The following is a 23,320-nucleotide window of genomic DNA, read 5'->3' on the forward strand; positions in this document are numbered from 1 at the left end:
CACACAAAAAAAAAAAGTCGCTCGAAAGTCGTCCCTCATTACATCCGAGTAAATATGGTCGGTTTGTAAATAAAGATTCAGCAATAAAATTACAGTACATGTGTAAACCTCTGATTAAAGTGGCTTAAATTAAAATTCAAAACTGCTGCATTTACAATGTGAAACATTACAATGCAAACCTACCAATTCACCAACTTGGAGTTGCCATACCTAGCTGGCAAGGTCATGCACAAAACTTGGCATGTCCAAATCCCAAACGATACACAATGCAGCCCTACATTTCCACCTCACGAGACTTAGCAAGGCACGACTAAAGATATTGAAAGTAGTAGTACTTCCCAATATTGCCTTTCCACTATCTACATTTTGTCGAACAATGCTACCTACATTTACTGCGCTTCTAGTGCACTAGAAGAAACGAAAACACAGAAGACACCAGATGAACACAAATGTTAGGTTCCAACTTTTATACAGAGTATGTAAAAGTCAGTGCTTATGTTTGCCTCAAGTTTTCTGTGTCCATGTTCTTTCTTGCGCACTAGAAGTTAAGTACTGGAATATACTAACTGGCCCAGTCTTGCAAGGGATGCAATTTGATGTAAATTGTATATAAATGTAAAAGCGGAAATTAAAAAAAAAAGAAAATCTAAAAACATTTCCTGCAACTAAGTGTTCAGTCTAAAAATATACTCGTTTCGAATATACAGGTGTTTATGGATATATACAGGTGCAAGAAAGTGCAGATTTAAAAGAATAAAAAATGATGCAAAAGAAGTTTGGCAATGTGGCGGGTTATTTGGAGCCCTCGCCATCTGACGCAACCATTGATTCAGCACTAGTGGTTGCGTTTGTTTCAGAAATGCCCTTCGAACTCCTTTGAGACCGACGGCTGGAATTTTTCTTGCAATGTTCTTCGCAGTCAAACTTTTCCAAGAGGGCAGTAATGGTGGACATCTGCTGCTCGTTTTCCACGAAGATCCTCATGAACTTCTTCATGACTGGAGGTATCAGTGCAATGTCCTCCTTGACAGAGTCCACTTCTGTATTAAAAAAACAGAGGCAGTGCCTTGTTTCACAAATTAGCGTTGACAACTGGTCAACAGCAGTGAAAAGCCTGTAAAATAAGGTCTGCAAGTTTCTAAAGGAGTACCGTGCATATAACTTTTTTTTTTTTACCCCAAGCAATGAGTAATCACATTGCGAGGTCTTACTGCTCCAGTGAAATACGGAAGTCGTTCTTTAAAAGGGAATGTGTGAAGTTTTTGGGTGAACAAGTGCCATGTGCATGATTGTAATCAATATCTGCTAAACATTGTGATGCTGTATTGCAGTGTCAAAATTGCAGCAGCTGTAATCTTGAAAAGCTTTTAATAAAGAGGTTATTGTAACAAAGTTGCTTTGTTTGAATAAAGATTTGCTGCACACTAGACTTCTTCGGAATACAGCTGTTTGAGAAACAATCCATCAAAGGTCATTTGAAAATTTTCCTAAATTAGACGAAACTGATACATTACTAATATAATGAATTATTAAACTATACAATAAACCAAATCTTAAATTTCTTTGTTTCATTGCAGGAGAATACTTCAGAGAAATAAAGAATGCAGGATCTCGCAAGGTATCATCTACAGCAGAACAAATGTTTCTTTCTATTTGCAACTTTACGTATATACAGTCGACGTCCATTACTTCGACTGTGACAGGAGCAACAAAATTGATTGAATTATCCGGTGGGTCGAATTAAACAGGGTGCAGAAAAAAGAATTGAAAGCACATTACTAATTTGTTGAGCAACATTTCCCCAAGTAATGAGCTCCCGAATAAAATGTGCGCCAGCTTTCAATGTGTACAAAGTAAAAAAAATAATAATAGCATAGAAATGACAAAGCTCCTAAACAAAGTAGAAATTAAGGCGCGCCAGACTTTTTTGCGAGGAAAATGTGCAAGGGTATAGTATGTGTTACACAATGGTGGCCGTTTTTCTGAAGTCCGCTTCACTGCACGATAGTTAACTTTAGCTTTGCCGCAATACAGCCATGTATGCGGCAAAGCATACAAATGCCATGAAAGCGGTTTCCGATCAAATTTTCTTTGAAAAAAAGAAAAGGCACATTACAATCAGGTAAATATCGTACTCTGACATTGTGCGGTACCGTTAGTGCTTGGAAATCTTCCTAGGGCAGGCTAGAAATAGGCATTTTTGATGGGCAATGACTTATATTGAATGCATTCATTGTCCCCTACGCTATGCCGAGACGGACACTGCCAGTAAAGGGGTCGCTATTGGGTCACCATGGAGGTCAGGTACGTGCACGCCAACTGGCCAAGTTCAAGTTATCTGGCCAAGGCTAATCTTAGGGTCAAAATAACCAACGTTTGGGCCTATAGAAATGCGTGGGTGCTGACTGGGACCGTCAGTTAGGATGAAATCAACCTAAAAATCAAATTAATCCGAGCCGAATTAACGAAAGCCTACTGTTATTGGAAGCAAAAAATGAAATGCAGTCGCCAATGAATTCCGGTGCCAGATTTTGAGCCCGTGCAATTATTCAGACTTCACGCCACAACGCCACCTGGTCCTAGAACCAATTATAATGGCAAGAGAAATTTTGAACAGCGCACAGTGTGCCACCCAATTGCAAAGCTGCAAACATGGTGGTTATGAACCAAGCTGCCAGCATGTCAGCTCGGCACCAAACAACGGTTGCCGACACACGACAAAGTGGTGCTGGTCAGACCTAGCCAGTACCGCTACAATGAAAATTTGCTAACAGCTGTCATTAATAGTAGCGAACTGGGCGTGGTAGTACTGGTTCACCCTTAGAAAGGCTCTTAAATGAGGGACGGGACAACACACGAGGCAGACGGGACACATGAACCAACTACAAGTGAATTCAGTTGTCTGCACCTGTGTCCCTTGTCTTTAAGCAGCTGTTTAAAGACCGCCGCCAATATGTTTGCAGCTGCACATCAGCGATAGAACAAGATCACACATGTAGGCTAGACTGACAACTGCAACAGAGTTTAGGTCTACATGTGGCCTCCTCCGTGTCGGAGGAGCTTGAAATGGCGCATTGTGGACATGCATGTGCCTTTTTGGCAGCTGCCCACAAGATTGTCGTTCATTGCTTCAACAATAAGGTCCTCTTCCCGAGTTAAAGCCGAATACCTGTTCTGTAGCTTGATCCGAAATTCCTCCATTTTCCCTCTTACCGCTAACTCATTGATCAGCTTCTTATGTACCAGTTTCTTCCGTTCCCTCCTCAAGTCTAGGCTAATTCGAGTTACCATCCTATGGTCACTGCAGCACACCTTGCTGAGCACGTCCGCATCTTGTATGATACCAGGGTTAGCACAGAGTATGAAGTCTATTTCGTTTCTAGTCTCACCAGTCGGGCTCCTCCACATCCACTTTCGGCCATCCTGCTTGAGGAAGGAGGTATTCATTATCCGCAAATTATTCCATTCTGCAAACTCTACTAATAACTCTCCCCTTCTATTCCTATAACCTATGCCATATTCCCCCACTGACTTGTCTACAGCCTGCTTCTTGCCTACCTTGGCATTGAAGTCGCCTATCAGTATTGTGTATTTTGTTTTGACTTTACCCATCGCCGATTCCACGTCTTCATAGAAGCTTTCAACTTCCTGGTCATCTTACTGGATGTAGGGGCGTAGACCTGTACGACCTTCAATTTGTACCTCTTATTAAGTTTCATAACAAGACCTGCCACCCTCTTGTTACTGCTACAGAATTCCTCTATGTTACCAGCTATATCCTTATTAATCAAGAATCCGACTCCTAGTTCTCGTCTCTCCGCTAAGCCCCAGTAGCACAGGACGTGCCCGCTTTTTAGCACTGTATATGCTTCATTTGTCCTCCTAACCTCACTGAGCCCAATTGTATCCCATTTAATGCTTGCTAATTCCTCCTATAGCACTGCTAGACTTGCCTCACTAGATAAAATTCTAGCGTTAAACGTTGCCAGGTTCACGTTCCTGGTTCAGATTTGCTGGTTCAGATTTGCTGGTACCAGAATACAACACGAAGTGTGAACCAGCCTTCTCACGCAAGACAGGCTGGGGAGTATTGTGGTGAAGCTGCCATGATGGCCGGCTACGGCTCTCGACCCCACACATTTTTTTTTTGTTTACATGTGATCTAACAGTCAGAAAACATGTCATATGATCACAGTTTATGGATTTACTGAACATTGGTGCTGAAAGATGGTGTCTTCCGGGAATGTATGAACAGGTAAAAAGTAAGCATAACTCAAATGGATAATATTTTGTGTTCTCAATTAGAAATGTTGGCGCCAGAAAATTATACTTAATGGAACTGTACAAATGAGGTTGTACTTTAAATACTTAAAACAAGGCAAGAAATTTTATATTTTTCAACTGTCACTATGGCATGCTTTTTATTCATTTACTAAACTCCCATTAGCTTGCAGAGATTTATTCTAGTTTCAAAGTTGTACAAGGCACTAACGCAAGTGTTCACATACACCCAGCAGTTCTCTAGAAGAAGGTACCAAAGTGTCTTAATATCGCGTTTCAAGAAAAATTCAAATAAAGCCATGTCTTGATTTATCAAAATATCCCAGGGTTAGTCTTTTTCGTGGTCAACATTACTATAGCTTTTCAATCTGTCTCTGCAATCCTTCCTTTACGGTTTTGCTTGGGCTTTCAGATTGAAGTCGCTTTCTTTACCTATCACAAGTCCATGATTAGAATGCACATGGAGACATACAGAGGTACCGAAGTGAGTGACAACTAGGTGCTTTAGCTTGTTCACACTGTAGCGATTGCCATAGAACTTGGTGATGAGAACGCAAAGGCCAACATGAAAACAACTTTAAAAGGCACAAAACACCTTATTTGCACGATTGTACTGCGCCCCCAATAGTAACGCACAGTTACATTACTGCAAACATATCTAAAAAACATAATAACTTAGTGCCGATTCTACTGCGCACAACAAGTACCGAAACCAGAGTCGATGCATACCGTGTCAAAACAATTTTATGGAACATACAAAGGCACACAGACACGCACACAGCTGAACCTTAGCAGCTAGTCGCTATCGGAGTCTGACGACACCTCAGTTTTGCTGTCTACCGAGCACAGAAAGTCATCTGCAGTTTCATCTACTTCATTAGGAATGCTGCATGTACAGCAAACTGGGAAATGGCAAGTACAAGTTAAGGCAGAAAAAAAAAAGTATGTTCGAAAGTACCGCAGTTAGCTACCTTACATAGAGATTTAAAAAAAATTAAGAATCAGTTTCGTTTTTGACGTTGTGTAGAACCAGTTATGACTTCAACATGCACGCAAATTTGAACTCGCTTTTTAGCCAAAAAATATGCGTTAGAATCGTGTAAATACACTAGGTCCTTGGCAGAGGAGAGATAAATGCATGCTACCATAAACAGACAAAAGAGGAGCACACGAGCTAAAGAAAGCTCCATAATGGCTGAGGATGTACTACATAGAAGAAGAAAGTCTCAATACCAAAACCACGACTTGTATTAGACACAAGGTATTATGGGATTAAGATTTCATATGAAATCAAGACTTGACGATGGGGCATCCAGAATTTCTGATCGATGCAACAACTAAAATGAATTAAGTATTTCGGAAGTTGCACATACCCAACTGTTATTCGTTTCCGAAATCTAAAGACATGCAGTATCACATTATGGACCAAACTAAGTCTCGCCCCACTTTAAACATTTGCACTTTCTCGAAGTGACTCTCTGCCATCCCTATACTTAGGGACAAGGATGGCAAAGCTGAAACCATAGCTCAAGCGGTTCAGCTAAAGAAATATGGCAAATTGGTCTTGCACTTTTATGTTCTCTACCAGAACAGGCAGCAAACTCACCTATTTCCTTGCACAGTGCCAAGAAGCATAGGACCTTCTCGGCAAATTGAAATGTGGCCCATTTCGCCATGAATACAGACCGAGCCACCTTTAGGAAAATCTAAGAAAAAAAAAAGCACAGAGTTATTATAAATGGTGCATTCTTCTTCCCGCATTAGGCCAAGTGCCTTTCCTAATAAGACCAACAATGATCTAATTGTACAAGCAATATGCACTCGATTTCACATAGGGGTGTGCAATAGTAGCTTGACACCAAATTGAATATAAATCAAATCTGAAACAATTAAACTTCGATATAGTGAACTGCAATATAACTTAGTTCTTCAGATAACGAAGTATTTAACTTTTCACTTCTTGTCCATAGAACACCATGTATTTAGAAGCTCAATATAATGAAGTGTTTATACACAATTTCAATGTAACAAAATTTTACTGCCACTGAGAAAGAATACCGAAACAATAAATGGTAACTTCCGCAGATGAAGATGGCCAAATGGCTGAATTGCAAATGTAGAATGTACCTCCCGAGTGCGCTGCGCAACCAAAAGGAGCCGCCGAAGCGGAGCAAGCTTCATATTCCATGCAAAGTCTAAGTGCAGTAAGGTTCTACTGCGCCCCACATGCTGTCTGCTCTGGGTGCGAGGGTGAGCCAAAAAGGACGGCGGCTTGATGAGTGCAGTCTTCCCACGGTCTTCCAGCGTAAGCAAGGGAAATGGGGCAGGTGAAAGCTTGCAGTAACGTGATCAAGAGAGGGCGAGGGCACAGGGCAGGTTGTTGTGCATCTCCGTTTCTAGTGCTGTCTTGGTTTTGCATGGCTGTCAGTGTGGCTGAGCGCATATGCTGCCCGCGTACCTTGTTTTAGAAATAATCTGCCACATGTGCAAACAGTGGGCATGCCAAGAATATGTGGCATCATGTTTATTACTGCAGGTGTAATCTTTAGTTCTGGAGACAGACGAAGCATGCTCAGAGACTCTGATGAAGCATATGCTTCCCGCTGGCTGCACTTTTCATGATGCTGTTGTCCCAATGTGACACGCCATTAGCCATGGCTGTAGAGTGGACATGAGAGCTGGGCTGGCTTCACTTTGTACTGCCGATGAGAAGATATCATAGGCTCGGCTGAAACCAGATCTTTCACCTGACTCTCGAATTCAACAAAATGCATTCTTTTCCCATTCAAATTTGCATTTGCCTATTGCCAGATAACACGACAAACTTTCCATTCCCTTCGGTGTAAGGAAAATCCATCAGTGACTGTACATGTATAAAGGTTGAATTTCAATGTAATAAATTTGTATATAACGAAACAAATGCCCAATTTTACCAACTTCGTTATATCAATGTATAACTTTAGCTTTTCAATAGTTCTCACGATTAGCATCAACAATTTCCACCTCCTGGTATTCACAAAATTAGAAAGATTCCGTCATTAAACCGCACATTATAAGGCATACTTCATTAAAAGCACAAAGGAAGCATTAGAAACAATTTACTAAGTAGTTTGCTCACAAACATGGGGCTCCTCGGAGCATACACAGTCATGCATCATCATAAAGTTTAGAGAGACAGCCTTGTTGGGGAATTAATATCTGTACATCTTCGCTATCAAATCAGAAATGCATGACGTCTGTGGCGACAGTCGAATGGGTCAATGGCTTCCACATTACACAGGCATTTTCCTTGAAGCAATGTCACAAGATAAGAAAGTGGGTGCCTTGTGTAATGTCAACAGCAGCAAAAGGTAGCACAACAGCTTTTCGTTTAAGGAGCAGGCCCCAGATGGAGAAAACAGTGCGACTGTGTCGGACAAGCTGCTGCAGCACACGGGCGGAAGCGCTCAGGCATTGGGGCGAATATTCGTACCGTACTTCACAAGCAGTTTACAGGGAATGGTCAGAACGTTGGATAAGGTCACATTGACCATCGGTGATAGTTTAACTTCAGCACATGCGCAATGAATCAGCGTTCTGGTGTGAAAGAAAGTCCCAACTGAGAATAGCGTCATAAGAGCACGAAGAAATGACAATAAAACTCAATGGTATACAGGACATCCTCAACGACTACACGCGCCATGTACACTGCGAGAGGGTGAACATGCCGAGCGCCTACTGTGCAAAGTGAGAACCCCGAAAGTGGCGTAATTTTCTGAATTGAGTGACGGTTTTGCATCCATAACAGAGATGGCAGCTCCAGTGTCCACAAGAGCAAACGCGTGTGCACCTTCAACAGAAACTTCTATAACATTTGACGGGTGATGGTGAAGACTTTTGTAGTTTTGATGGCACTGCAGTCCTTGCCTCGTGACTGTGACAATCAGTTTTCCTCTTCTTGAGCCACAGAACGAGGTCGCATCGGCGATCGTGAGCGGCGACACGGAGAAGGTGAATGGCGGGTGATGGCCATCGGTCGAACAGCTGACGGGACCAAAGAGCTACAAAAAGCTACAAAATGACTTTGGCACCTCTGTATCATGGGACGTTATGGGTAATGCAGCACCAGTTGACTGAGGGCGTCGACAAAAGCGGGCGGCGTGACTGGTACAGCCACAGGCAAAGTATATTGGCAGATTGTCATACGTACGCCACAAGTGTGCAATTGCAGGTCCAGTCCAGATCACAGGACACGGTGGACGTAGCGTTCGGTGAAACAACGGGACGGCGACTTGTTGTCGGGGTAATTGAGAGGCGGAGCTGCAGCTGTAGTCGATGGTCGGGGTCGGTTGACTTCAGCATAACTGAGAGGCGCCATTGTAGGGACGTGTTGGTGGTGCAGAGGCAAGGACCCAGCAATTTCTTGTTCAATCATGAGGCGGAGTGCGAGCCCAAAATCTGGAGCAGGCTGTTGAATATGCTGCGACTGAGCAAAGTACTTACTTCTTTCCAACACTTACTCTGTTACAGCCTTGACCACCGACATAGGAATCTTGTAGCAAACTGCTTATTTTCGTTTTCAGTACATTAGGTGTGGTTGTCTCACTGCTATACATGTCATTCTTTATGTAAGCCCACAAGAAGAAGTCCAGCTGTCATTTCTGGTGATCCTGCTGGCCAGGGTACAAGCCTATGCTGGCCTATCCACTGTCGAGAAAAAACTTCAAGCCATGCTCGAGATTTACCACCATGCATGGGAGCACTATCGTGTTGGAACCACATGTGCCAAAGGTGCACATGTGGAACATCGTAACAGATGTTCACAGTGCCTCTGAGGATGTCATTAGCGTGGCATCAAAAAAGATGTGTCCGATGATGTCACCATCGAAAATACGGTGCTATATATTAAATGACTATTGGTATTGGTTTCTATGAGTGCCAGCCAGTGAAGACTAACTTGCATGTTTCCGGAGAAATTTGCTTCGTCCGTCCACAGCAAGCGGGTCAGAAAGTCCGGTTCTTGTTCATATTTCGAGACAATCCAACTGACAACGGCAAGTCTTTAGGAAATCTTCGTCTTCAAGCTTTCAATGTAGATGTAGATCGTACAGGTGCATCTTGCCTTCGTTCAAAATTCTGCAGACCGATGACTTCGAGGTCCCAGCCTCCGCAATGGCGTCACGCACACTGCCATGCGAGTTGCGCAACAAAAAATGCCAAAACATTGTTCCAGCTTCTTGCCTACAGCCCCAATCCTGCGTCTCTTTATGAAGCTACCCGTCTTGCACAGAAATTCATAGTTTCACAGTATTGTTAGCGGACTGGGGCGCCCTTCACAATGCCATATCTGGTATACCTTGGCTGTCTTCCTCTTGTCTCCACGCGCTGCCCCCAGAGCCAGAATCATTTTTGCCTTTTGGTCACTTGTGAAGGGAATGACAGTTCTCTTAAAAAGCATGTCACTGGCATGGTACCGTTATGATGCCCTGTTAAAATCTATGCATCAAAAGGCCAGGCAAAATCATTTGCAGAGTCAACAACACCATGCGCTGGTAACTCTGCCAAAACGCATTAAAGGGACATGCACCAGAGCAAAGTGCATGTTTCTGTTGCATTCCAGGCACTCTACAAAAGGAGAGGAGTGCGCTAAATGATAGTCATAAGTGCACCATAAGTGTTTCCCTACTTTTGGCAATTCAGCAGACAACTGTTGTTGACAACTGCAATGCGCTGCACGAGACGCTGCATGTGCTTTTGGGGCTCGAGTGGCCAAAGACGCGCATTGTTTTTGCAGCTTCGGGCAAGCTTACATTTGCAATCCTCAAATTCCACCTAGGTCAGCAGCTTCTTTGGATGGGGTGCTTTGGCAGGAAGTCTTAATGTGACCCCTCTGTGAAAATTGGTGCAGCACGAGATGCCGACGTGCACTGAGAGCGAAATATGATGCTCACTTTACACCACCTCAGCAAGGAACGGTAGTGCAGTTGGGCTATCGGCTAATAAAAGTGGGCATTATGCTTCCAATAGCACTATGCAACACACACAGTGAAAGAGACAGGTAAAGATGCTTATCACATAGCTGTGAATGTGATATGCAACGACGTGCAAGGAGATGCGCTGGCACTGGAAGAGGAAGCCGAGTGTGTGCCAACATTTTCATGTGACACGGGCGAGTACTGTGGGGAAGCTGCCGTGGCGGGTGCTAACCGCTCTCCAATGTGCATGTCTCATGCCTTTTCTTGTTCAGATGGAGTCTACCAGCCATGAAATGTATTGTATGATTGCAGTTTCACAATGTACTTAACATTGGTGCCAAAAGATAATTCTGGAAACCAGTGATAAAGAAGCATAAATGTATAGGGTCATTTTTTATGTTCTTGATCATGAATGTTGGCACAAAAAATTGTACAAAACAGGATTATATCAACAAGCAGTGATGGAAGCGGTCAAGGAAGTTTTGGAGCAGCTCGGGGAGCAGCAGATTTCGCACTTTGGAGCAAGTTTGAAGCATGAATTGTCCATTTCATAGCAGTAAATATGCATCGTGGAGCAGCGCTCAATATGAGTGAAAGACAGGCAGATCAACTTTGCAGAACACTATTAGGTTGCCCTGCAGAGGTGAGCAAAATACATGACAGGGTCACCCACCTGACTGTAACACAAAGCAACAAAGCAGTTTCTCACCATTAGGTTGCATACCGGATATGCCAACTAAATATGGCCAAGAAAAATAACTGAGGGCTTTCTGTGAACCGTGCCCACTCCATGTTGATAGGCTTTTGTAAATGCTAGTTGAGACATTATTTTCATTGTGAACAAGCAATTAACGTTGAAGCTTAACCAGCTAACATTTATAACCTTACTTATTCAATAAGGTGCCAATGCAAAGGTTGTGGAATACATCGAGAATTGACAGATAACAGTGCACGTAGCAACCTAGGTCTTCTGTGGTCTTTTTTTTTTTCCCAACCAAAAGAAAAGGCAAGAAAAAGAACTAAGAAATAATGACCAACCCTTTCCCTAAAGCGTGTCTTGTGTGCACCTGACCTTCGTCAAGGTTAAGTAACTGTGCCGGATTGCTTTGAGCTCCTGCTCCCTCAGCTCAGGATCTTTTCGTTGCCGTCAGATTGCCTGGGCTTGGGCAGCTCCAATGGCTGGATCGGCGCGCCCACGGCGAGCCCTTTCACGAGCGAGTTCTTGCTGCCGCTTGACGAAGGCTGCCTGTTCCTCGGGGGAATGCACAATGTGTGGCCGTCCCATCTGTTTTCCGAGACTAAACTGAATGGAAACGAAGCTGGCGCAGCGTTTCCTTTCTCTCCCCGGCAGAAGCGAACCGGCTCCGACTCGTTGCACGTGTGGTGAGCCTACGCAGCTGGAATCCTCGCTAATGACTCTTGCTTCGGTGCTGGCGCAGCTGTCAACTCATCAAACTGCCCTTTCCTGCAGCTGCTCTGCTCTGGGAGCAACTGTGATTTTTTTTTCGTGACCACGATAATGTTACTGAAACTTTTAAATACAAGGTTCACTTGAAAAAGCTTTCAAAATAAATAATTAATGTGACAACATGCACCTGCAGCAGTAATAGAAGACATCTGAGACGTAAATGTAGTCATCTAGTACATTGTGTTTATTACAAACGTGTAAACCAGGAATGCGGTCTTGCAACGGTTCGAAAAGCGAACTTTTACCAAATCGCGCAAACCTCTTGTCTGATAAGGACCGAAGATGCATGCCAAAAACTGTCAACGCATTGAGCAAAAAGCGAGGGTGCTCGTTCCGAGTGCCCCTATCTGATGAGCTTTGCATAAAGGCTGATGCAATCTTTAGTGCCAGAGGCGTTATGATGGTGAGTGTTTTTTTTTTAATTATTCGTATTATTTATTTCATGGACTTTCTTTTTCGTTAAAAAAAAATAAAGGTCTTCATGTACCCTAGGCTGCTTTAAATGCTGTCATCATTCCTTTCTCAATGTCATTCATAACTATTTTATTGACATCTCATTGAATTATCTAAAATTTTAAATTTATCAAATCGACATACTGCTGCGCAATGAACGAGAAATATTCACCGTGGCCACCATAAACAAGACCTATCAAGGTACAGTAAGTGCCGTTTGCATAGTACCCTCTGGCAATTTTTAGTACTTGGTGACCTTCAGTTAAAATAGCAGAATACTGCAGAATAAATGTCAATAAATGTGAATTTTCTGTTCATTGCTACTTTTCTTTGTTCTTGTTCAGGCTTACCACGTATTTTGTTGTATAATCTCCCATCACTCAATGCTACGACCGGAGCCTGTGATGTACCTTTAAATAAATAAATTAGAGACATACTAGTCATAGCATGTTGGCCAGTATTTCACATCGCTTGCTGAGAAATAAACTCCCAAGATATTTATGAAAACAATAAAGGGATAACAATGTTCACTGGCTTTCTGATCTGCATTGCCTAACAACATTAATAAGCTCGATTATTCGGGCCTACTTGTGGTTACGCCACAGGCGCCATAAAGCAAATGTCAAACAGCAACGGACATGTTATGCGCCAAACAATGCTTTACTAAAATTTTCTGACTATCTGCACAAGTCGCACTGTGAACATCATTGCCGCAAACACAATTTCGGAGGTCCAGATTTTCTCCTAACATGTAATTATGACCACTGTTTGGCCGCTGAGGTTGAATAAATACAAAACTATATCTTTGGCTTGCCTTCTGCGGCGGCAAAAGCCTGATCTTGTGTGGTGCAGCCGTGCAGAAAATAGTGTACCCCGGGTGCAAATTTGAGTGACGATTGCGGCTGCCATTGGATATTTGTGACCAAGTTTTATGAAAGGAAACAAGCCATTTGTCAGCGTGTCACACTATCATCCCGGTAGCTGGACGAAATGCATGTACAAAACATGTAGAATGTGGCATTCGCCCATTAATCGACGCAGATGTACCAATAGGGCACAAAATCGAATGCTAAAATGTATAACGAAACAGATGAGCTACATAACGAGCAGAATGCACACGCCCTCAATCAATCAGCGCAGCTTTCCTTCCCGACTGCCCCATGAAATGAGCGCCAGTTCAAATCATCTTTAGCTAGCCCATGATTACGCAGAACTGTAACACTTATATAAAACAAAACATAAAGCACAAAATGGTTTTCATTTTCTTGCAGCCTAGTCACAATTATGTTACCAAACACACCCACATCCCAAAGACGACGCTGAAATTGATTGCTTAGGCTTGGACTGCAGGGCTAGGCACAAGCAACGCATGTCCATGGCTGTGTGGTTGCCACTGAACACGCACATCCTATTAAATTTCATAACTTCATTTGAAATTAAGATTTTCAGCACAGGTTGGTGCAGCTCGACGCTTTGGCACGTGACGGCGCAATTGCCACAGCACTTCCATGCTGAACAAGGTTCTACCGTACAGCAACTACACAATTCAGGGGCCGAATTGAATAGAGACTGTTCAATTCAACGACTGAATGAAATAAGGCTTCATTATTCTAAAGCTTCGAATACTTGCACATCCCTAGTTTGATAATACAGTAGAACTTTGTTCATACGTTGTGGAAAAAAAAAAGACGAGAAAAACATACTAACTGTTAAAACGTATGATCTGAAGTAACTAAAAAAATTCGACACACTCAACTATTGTTGACGTCTACGTAATGTGAAACATTGCGCAGATCATCGTGGCAAAAGGAAATCGGGCTGGTGGGTGGCGCCGGATGCTGCCGAAGCGATACGTGATGCCCACACCGTGCCTCCTGAAGCAGGGAATGGCAGCGCGTTTGGATTATCGCCTACTAAAAGCGTGCAGTAAGGTACCAATGGCACTAGGCACCACGTGCTCTAAAAGAGATAGGTAAAGATGCTGATCGCAACTAGTTTGGCGGCGACAGCTGTGAATGCGGCGTGCGACAACCCCAGCAGAGATTTGCTGGTACTGAAATAAGAAGCTGTGCGTGCAGTCGTTTTCACGTGAGATAGATGGCTATATACTGTTCTGGATTGCGTGCACCTTGTGCCTTTTCTTCTTCACATAGGATCTAGCGGCCGGAAAACATATACGATCGCAGCCTGCAGCAGGAACAGCGGCACGCTTTGGTATAGCCTATTGAAAGTATGCGCTATCCTTTCGACGGCACCACGCGCGCTGTGAAACAGATACGCAAAGATGCTTATCACAACAGAATTGACGGCGATAGCTGTGAATGCCGCGTGCAATGACCCCGGAGAAGATTTCCCGATACCGAAATTAGAAACAGAGTGCGTGCTGGGCAGCTATATGCTGTTCTCGATCACATGCACATCACGTATTTTCTTCTTTCCATGGGATCTAGTGGCTGGAAAACATGTCATACCATCACAGTTTGCCAACGTACTGACCGATGGTGCCAAAAAATCTCGTTTTCTGGGAACGTATCAACCAGTAAAAAATGAGCATAACTCTATTGGGTCATTCTTTCTGTTCTTGGTTGCGAACGTTGGAGCCTGGAAAACGTACGTAACGGGAACGTACCAACGATGTCCTATTGCATACAGCAGCCGTGATGTGAAGTGATCTCCTTTTGGTGATGCCTCGACTTTTATGCAACTAATTATCCAGGTAACTTAATTTTGCAAATGGCATTGCTTTGCTCAAAGTCTCTACATGCTCGGGGCATTATCAGCTAAGGTGCTGTTTAAACAGCCCCACATTTTCCTGCTGTGTTTGGCCAGCAATAAAAGAATAAGACAGTTACCAGCCTTACACATTTACTAAGGTTGCTATGATAGTAAATACTGCTCATTTGTAATTATTTTTTGACAAAGGGAAACTTGGTTGCAATTTGCATTTTATGCCTCATGACAGCTGTTGCTATAAAAAAAAAAATATCGCCAAGCTTACCTTGATTACCTGGACAGACAACTCGCGCCGTCTTCCAGTTTGTCCCGACACCTTTGGCAACAGGCGCTCCTGTATCCACTCCATCTGCCGCTCAAATGTTGATATTGCCGTGAACTCCTCTTTTGTCACCTGGGTGCAGTCATAGTCGTGTAAACCAAATAAAATTCTTCCACAACATTTCGTTAAAAAAGGTATTTCTGCAAATAACTCATGTAGTATTACTACTTTACTGTATGAAATTATCTTTTTTTTTTTGTCTTGCAATTTGACAGTTTACAGTGCATGTTTAACATTTCTATCAGTACCACAATGCCTGTGCCAACACTGCCCTGATGTAGGATGCATATGCTAACTAGCAGTCTATGAAAAAAAATTCTTTAATAGCTAGAAGGTCAATGCACTGATGAACAACATGCAGCTCAAGAAATAAATTAGCTACAGTAATACACAGGGAATTATGTGGCCATTCTTTAGATGTCTGCAGGGAGAAAGTGTCCAAAATGGGGATATTTAGGGCCAGGAGAATCCCTCGGCATACAACATCAATGGCCAAATGCTACGTATATTCAATGATGGTGTACGAGGTTTAATGGCGCAAGAGCCAGATATGGCCGCCATACACATGGCGATGGGTTTTCAATGAATTGTTTATGAAATGGAAAAATGCACTTTGAATGGTGGATGTGGCATGGTTGTAGATAGGACTAAAGTCAGTTGCTGTGAACTGCATAAAATATATAAGTATTAAAGCAATCACAATGACCAGAGATGGGAACTATGATACTAAATGTTCTGTTAAACAGGGATGACATAATAGAGTGTGTAGGAGAACATAGCACTGATGCCTCAACAGGGCCATTGAATGCTAAGGTCTGGAGACATGGGCTATACTAGATGTAACAAATGCAGCAGTAGCCACTGGTAAGAGGCCATACTACGTAACATTTGGTCTGATAATGTGCAATGTAAGAGTGTCATTGAAAAAATTTAAAACTTATATGGTATCAAATAACGGGTTCGTGCCAAGAAACTGTGCTGGATTTAATGGGATATTCTGTTAATATGCCAAAAGCAAGTACTTTTTCCTCTTGCATTCTGTTTCCCAACACTCTACAAGGATGTCAATGACCGTCAGTCTTTCACATCTACCACATGTAAGAGGTTCATCACCAGTTGGCAAGCTGTGTGTACCATATGTGTGCCCTTATTCTTAGTCTACAAAACAGGACATCGGTTTCTCTTGATTTTATTATTGATGGGAAGGTGCTTAACTGTGGCCTAATTAAATGAAGTTTATTCAAGGTTTAAGCATCTCACAAGCATTGCCAATTTTTTCCAAAGGAAAGGTTTCAAATCTATGGCGGGGTCAACTATGGAAGAGTTGAAATCTTTTGTTGCTGTGGATGTCACGATTTCATCAGTGAGCACATTCAGGAGCACAATCGGGAGCTCAAGCATCCTTTCCTTCTTTATATCACTATCTGTCTTCTGATATCACAATCTCACTATCTCAATAGTTGGTTGTGGCGCTGGCGCCACAACCAACTATCGTGCGACATTCAGGAAAAAAAAAATCATGCAGGAACGCCCCTTGGAATTAGATGTACTATGCGTAAGAAGCGTAAGCATTGTCCCACTTGCTCATCGCCACGCAGCCCAGTGTCATTACCAATGTTATGAAACTTGATTAGGCCAGTACTAACGACAGCTCAGTGACAATATGAACTGGTGCCGACTACGGCGCAAGGAGCGTCGACGCAAGCAAAGTACTGCAGGTGGACGTGTCACGTGTGCTGACGAACTTCTAATCATTATAAGCCGTTATCGCTCTTTCGTGCCTTATCCATCCGCGTCAAACCATTATTGAACCGTGAACATACTTGGGCGGTGGCTTGTTATGGCACTGCTGCGCGTGCCGTTTGCTCGTTGGATAACCACACAAATGCTTACGCACTTAAAATTAAAACTCACCCACACCGCCTAAACTAATCAAGTTTTTGGCAATTGGAAAGTTGCAAAACGTCCCCAAGGTTTGTTTTAGTTTTTCCATGCTTTTTTTACATTCTTTATTCCACCATGGGATACGACAGTCCGTTAGTTTGATGGATGCATTTTGTGGCAGCCTCAATTATAAAGGCTGCTATATATGCCACAGCATCGTCTATATTTAAAGAGGCAATATAATCCCAGATTACATATGTTAGCTCTATATTCAATAAAGGAGTCCTATGTACACATGAAACAGACAGACAACAGCTAGAAATGCCACGAGCAGAGGTGGGAATGTCCCAAGTCACAGTGTAGCAATTTTTGGAACAGACATATTCTGATTTTGGAGCATTATGGAGCAGACAAATTTTTATTTAGAGTGTTAATATAATTAAGTGGGGAGTCAGTAACAAAAGCCTTGCATTCTGTGGAATTAAAAAAGGTGTTGAACAGCAGCTTAAAGGCATTTTTAATACTATTTTTGTATTAAGTGCTGCTGAAATGACTTGAGGCGTTTTCCAACACAAGTTATGAGGCAGACAGGGCGAGTGAACACAACAGTGCTTAATTCAAAGACATTTTTAAGTAATATGACAGTGCAATCTAGCTCAAATCCAGATTCTGCATGCAACTGAGTTTGCTTTCCTGCTCATTAGAAGCACTTGACGTCTGGAGTTCATGTTGAGCGACTTGGTGTAAGCACCCTAAATAAGCTAAATGGCGAGATATTCCTCCTTTTTTTTGGTCTCTCCTTATCCGAGTCCCCTTGCCACTTGCCCTTTCAGTTTGCATTTTTGACCGTGGCGATTGTGTTGCGCAGCAATACAGTCGACGTGATATCGGGATTCGCAAGCACCACAACTACGAGGTTGCGCACTACGATGAAGAGTACCTGCAATGACTCTGCTCCAACAAAAATGAGGCACACATAGGCCCCAGAACTCTTTGCCTGCCCTCACTCACCAGCTCAGGTGGCGAAACAAAAGAATGCCGCTACCTTTAGTTTTATTCACAGGGCTTAACGAGGTGTGGATGTTTGCGCCAAATGGCAGCCAGGATACGAAAGTTACTTTACATACGGTCCGAGACCAATCACAATGCTCTGCACTATGTCGGAAATCTTTCACAGATGCCTGCCAAAGCCACGGCTGTTCTGGCACAGCGTAGCACAACTTCGGTTGCTTTCGGTGCAATCTGGTGTAGCAATTTTCCCAAGTATCAAAATTGTGTAATTAGTGCAGTACTGCCCCACCTCTGCACGACTTACAACTTGCAAACAAGATCCGTGTGTGGATTTCAAAATTGCAAGCACTTTTCCCATATCAGGATTACATACGGGATGCTTCTGGCCTTGAAGGAGGTATGTGAGGAGGAGGAACAAGTCAAAGGCCATCATCATCTCGTCTTGAGCTACCATTCTGCCGTTGGAGATGGAGAGCAAGTCTTTCAAAGAGTCCTAGAAAAGCAAAACCACACGTGAGGTGTAAACATGATGTGCTATGAAGTGTATACAAAGGGCTATCTCGTAAAAACAGAGCAAACTGCAATGTGGCTTTACTCTCTATAATAAGTTATACTTCATGCTTGCACTGGTTCTTAACCAGTGCAAGAAAACGTTACAAAGGCAGGTTTACAGCAAGAACAGCACAAGCAGAAGAATATGAAACACTAATGGCATGAATGAATATTAAATTATACAATATTAATGCTTGACAGAAGGCCAACACCTAATTTGCAAAAAAAAGATGAAAAATAAAGAAAGGAAAAGAAACAGTTAACAAAAGCAAAGGAAGCTTGAATGTTATACGCATTAAGCTACTTCCGCAACTTTCAACAGAATGCCCGATAGACATAACTGGTTTTTGTGGCAGCATTCAATAATCAGCAGCAAATGTATTGAACGTAAGTTCCAAGCTGTATAAGCAATAGATTCTACTTTGAATTGTAATATGTAAATGAAGTTGTAGATGGCTTTTCGAGACAAGCAAGGTGGCACAGAATAGCAGATGATGGTCCGGAACACCTACATAGAACACAGCACAACCATGAAAAGCAAGCAAGAGCGAATAGAAGGCAGAGGCACTCACAGCAATGCGCAAGAGTACATTCCAGGTGTCGAACAGAGGCACAGTGTGATGCTTGAGCAACATCATTTGCAGGTGAGGAGATTCCAACAGTTGCCGGAGCACCTGCAATCCCAGCTCAGGATTACAAGGCCGCCGTTCGACGCAGAAGCGCACTCGACGTTGCTTGACTGGTGTCTGCTTGTTCTGCAACATAGGTTAAAGAGGAGTTACTAACTTTACTGCAAACTGAAGTATGGCGGCAATCTTTCCGGCTAAGTAATTAGTGCCTGCCCTCGAAAATTCGCATCTTATCCTTTAACCGGAAAGTAGCTATAAATCATGATCAGCCTATTATGTCCACTGCAGTACAAAGGCCTCCCCCAGCAATCTTGAATTGCCCCTGTCTTGTGCTAGCTGAATCCAACTTGTGCCTGAAAATTCCCTAATTGCATCACCCCACCCAATTTCTTGCTGGCCTCTCCAATTGAATGTGGTAGGATAATAGCCGAGGAATCCCAAGTAGTACTAAATTGACACACTTCTAATGCACACCCAAATTTTGCAGGGAAAAAGAAGAATGTGAATATAACAAATGCCAAACTTGCAAAAGAAAAACATAGCACATCCACCCACTTTCGGAGTCAGAAAAAACGAGACGCGCAGAATTTACCCTCACAGAAGGCAAACCCTTTTAAATAAGCTTTCATAATGAAAGTGACGTGTCATCGCCATTCGCGCTTCATTGGCCACAGATACCAAGCGCAGAGGGACGGCACTTTCAAGCAAGCACTTTTAAAAATACTGCCATCACTACTTTAAGAGATTTTACGTGACTCCGCATCAGAATTGTGTAAGCATGCGACTGAGGGCGTTCCTGGCACTGCATGCCGATAAAAAGCTTGGCACAACGCTAGAAACACGAAACACTGGCAGTCATATACATAGTTATTGTTTTGTATCTGACTAATGCGCAGGCAATTTTCGAACTCACTCTCTCGGAAAAGAGGTGTACATTAGATTTGTGTAAATACTGTGATGTCCATTAAGCGAGTCTCTTAACAAGCACCATAAGTTTTTCAAACAACAGATGTTCTTGCATTCTGTACCTATCATAGTGTGGCCTGTGACCCATTGTTCAAAAATGCCTTTTCTCCGTTGTTCTCTAGACATCCAAGAATCTGCTAATCTCCAAAGAGGCGTTCAGATTAGGAGAAAAGCTTAATGTGGCAAAGGGCCGTTTCTCCTAAATACTGAGGCTGGCCAAAAAAACTGTAACCCTGTGACCCATCACCTCCTACCCAAATCTCGGAAATGAGTGTGGCTGTGCAAGTGGTCTCGCTTAAAATCCCCTCCGACTCCTAAATAAAGTCAGCTGACAGAAACCATTGTAACTGGCGGTGCTCAAGAAACAGAACTGGTTGGGAACTTGGCCATGACAGAGGAAGGTTGCCAGATCGAATCAAATATTCCGGTTCTGTTTTTGCTTGCCTTCCTCACGTCTGCTTGATTAGTCAACCAAACTTTCTAAACATCACATTTCAGGTTAATTAGTAGCCATCGATATTTGGAGCAGATAGCAAATTGGCATTTTGTTATCAATGCATGCGTCATGTTTTGCACTTGCGTGCAAATGTTCTGCCTAAGAAGATGTCATTCTGTTTTTGCTCACTGGCTTTCGATATCACCGTTTGTAAATATTTTTTGTTTTATACCAATTACAGGCTTGTGGATTGTGCCAAAAGTAAGGAGATGGCAGATCCCATACATTCGTGGGAATTTTATAAGTGAAGCTTTTGGTGTTCACTGAAACGTTTTCACTTCTATTGGGGGCGAGCTCCACCACTGAAAAAGCTAGCGTCACCGTCAGTGTGACGTGGCATGAGGGATCACGTGGACACAACGGCCGCGTCGGCTGCTTCAGAAGTGCCGAAGCGAGCTGAAAACGAAAGTTTAAAGTCCCACCTGCACCGCGGTTCTGATAAAGTGACGAGGCTTTACCGCCTTGTGTGTGCTTGACAACATTTGAAAGCACAATAATAGGTAGGGGCTGCCTTTGGAGGCGTGCAGCATGGTAGGCTACTGCTCAGTGCAGCAGTGCCGGACGTAGGCAACGGAGGCCGGTGTCAGCCTTATTCACACGTAGCCGTAGGGCTTGGAGTTGCGTGAAGCTTGGCTGGTGAAACTTAGAATCGGCAGACAGCCATCAGCTTCAACTCGGGTATGCAGCAAGCACAGACGCGAGGAACATTTCTGCTATTGCGCCGGGACTGCGTAATGTTTGGCGAGTAGGAGGAAACGCGCACTGAGACGCTCGCCTGCGCCCGCTGCCCAGCTAATGTCATGACGGTTTGGTCTATCAACTGGATGCTAGATACTGGCAAGTCCACTGGAACGGAAAGGGAGCGGTAAGACGCACATTAAAAAAAGGCACGGCATATGGTCATGTTTGTGTTATGAACTATTGCACTGGATTACGAAAAAGAAGCCGAGGGAAATCACACGCTGAGAAGACCGATAAACATACAGTGCGACGCAACTTGAGAAATAATATTGAAAAGTCAAAGAATTTAGAAGACAAAAGAAGATCAGATTGTCGCGACGGCACATCACAGTCGCTGTAGCTAGGCGTTGACGTCTCTATAATGGAATTATTTTTGAACAGTTCTGATAGTACATTAGCAACCATTGTTGCATGGACGCTGTCAAATGCTCATATGCTGAGGCCCAAAGCTCATGGCATGGTGCGAAAACGCACTCACAGCGAAAGCAAAACATTGTGCGTGGACATGCATGCAGATGCGCAGTTGGTTGCTGCGAACCCGTGCGATCGCTGGATTGAGGCTTCATTCTGTTATGCCCCATTTGGTTATACAGACAGCCCACTGTAAGAACATATTTCACATAGTTTACTCTCAGCGTTTGGCTACCTTTCATGCAAGAAGCCGGTTCGGGAGACTGTCACGGCAACCGCGCGCAGTGGCATTCACTGTACGTATCCGGTAAAGAGGTAGTGTCTAAACGATTCCGTGCTTTCAGTTTGCCCAAGATTATTATATCGACAGTCAAAAACTTCCCTCGTTTTGAGAGTACCTACATAAATGTCCAGGAGGACTGTCGCGTGGTGTTTTTATTGAGCACCGTAAGCGAAACCTACGAGGATCGCGCCGCACAATTCCTCATACTACGCAAGGGAGGCACTTCCGACAGATGGCGACTCCGTAACTCCTCGCTGCCAATATAGCTCATCATTCCTTACTCAGTGCAGCTCTGGTCCCATTTTGTTTCCTGTACTACATTCTCCGCACTCGGCTGGTATTGATGGCAACTTCACTTCTCTGTAGCAAACTTTACTTCCTGCCTCTTGTTCTGCTTTCCTATTTGGGCGCCTGCCCAGTGGCACATATAACCTTTTTCTGAAGGATTAAACAAGATAATTCACATATCCAGAGCACATACTCACTGGCCCAAGCTGTATTATCGACAAAGAAGCAGAATCCAGCACCCACAATGTGGGGGCGAAGATGCAAAAAAGCTTCACTAAAAAAAAAAAAAAAAACCAGTTGACAGAATTAGTGAATCAGAGTAAGACTGGACTCCTATTCCAGGTACAGACTATTTCTCAATTAGAGAAAACTTCAAGAAAGAGCACGGCAACTGCCATTCCCCAATACAGCAGAACCCTGTTGATACGTTTTTCAAGGGCGTGCTGAAAAAAAGCGTAACAGCTGGGAAAATGAAACAGTGAGGGAGGCCCCAAATCAGCATAGCAATGTCAGAAACAGCTAAGAATAGCTGCCAGTAGTTCGTAGACGTCTCGATGATTCTAATGCGACCACAGATGGCACATACACATGTGTATAATTAGAGAACATGCACTGTGTTCTGCAACAGTGGCATGACTGCAGTGTAAATGCAACAATGATAGGAGAGAGCATTACGTCATGCTGCCGGCCTTCCCCTATGGCTCCCCTTATTTAAGAAGAAAGTAAGGTGCGGGAACATTACAGAATGGCAACATATCCAACGGGAACATAATACATAGGAATCAATGGGCTTTAAGTCTGGACTGCGAAAACGCGACAGTGAGGAACACATCAACACAGTTCCAATG

General features: G+C 43.3%; 1 protein-coding gene across 3 annotated transcripts in view; it reads right to left on the minus strand.

Annotated features, from left to right (window-relative positions):
• Positions 1-380: 380 nt before the first annotated feature.
• Positions 381-23,320, minus strand: part of LOC139059354 (condensin-2 complex subunit G2-like) — a 107,985-nt gene continuing 85,045 nt past the window's right edge. For all 3 annotated transcript variants that reach the window (XM_070537649.1, XM_070537651.1, XM_070537650.1), the window contains 5 exons: positions 19,231-19,413; positions 18,480-18,599; positions 15,155-15,283; positions 5,888-5,987; positions 381-1,040 (listed from right to left, as the gene is read on the minus strand). In XM_070537649.1, the coding sequence (XP_070393750.1) occupies positions 793-1,040; positions 5,888-5,987; positions 15,155-15,283; positions 18,480-18,599; positions 19,231-19,413 (780 nt within the window). In that variant the 3' untranslated portion in view covers positions 381-792. The remainder of the gene's footprint in view (positions 1,041-5,887; positions 5,988-15,154; positions 15,284-18,479; positions 18,600-19,230; positions 19,414-23,320) is intronic.

This window comes from Dermacentor albipictus, chromosome 4 (genome assembly GCF_038994185.2).
Source record: "Dermacentor albipictus isolate Rhodes 1998 colony chromosome 4, USDA_Dalb.pri_finalv2, whole genome shotgun sequence".
Taxonomy (NCBI): Eukaryota; Metazoa; Arthropoda; class Arachnida; order Ixodida; family Ixodidae; genus Dermacentor; species Dermacentor albipictus.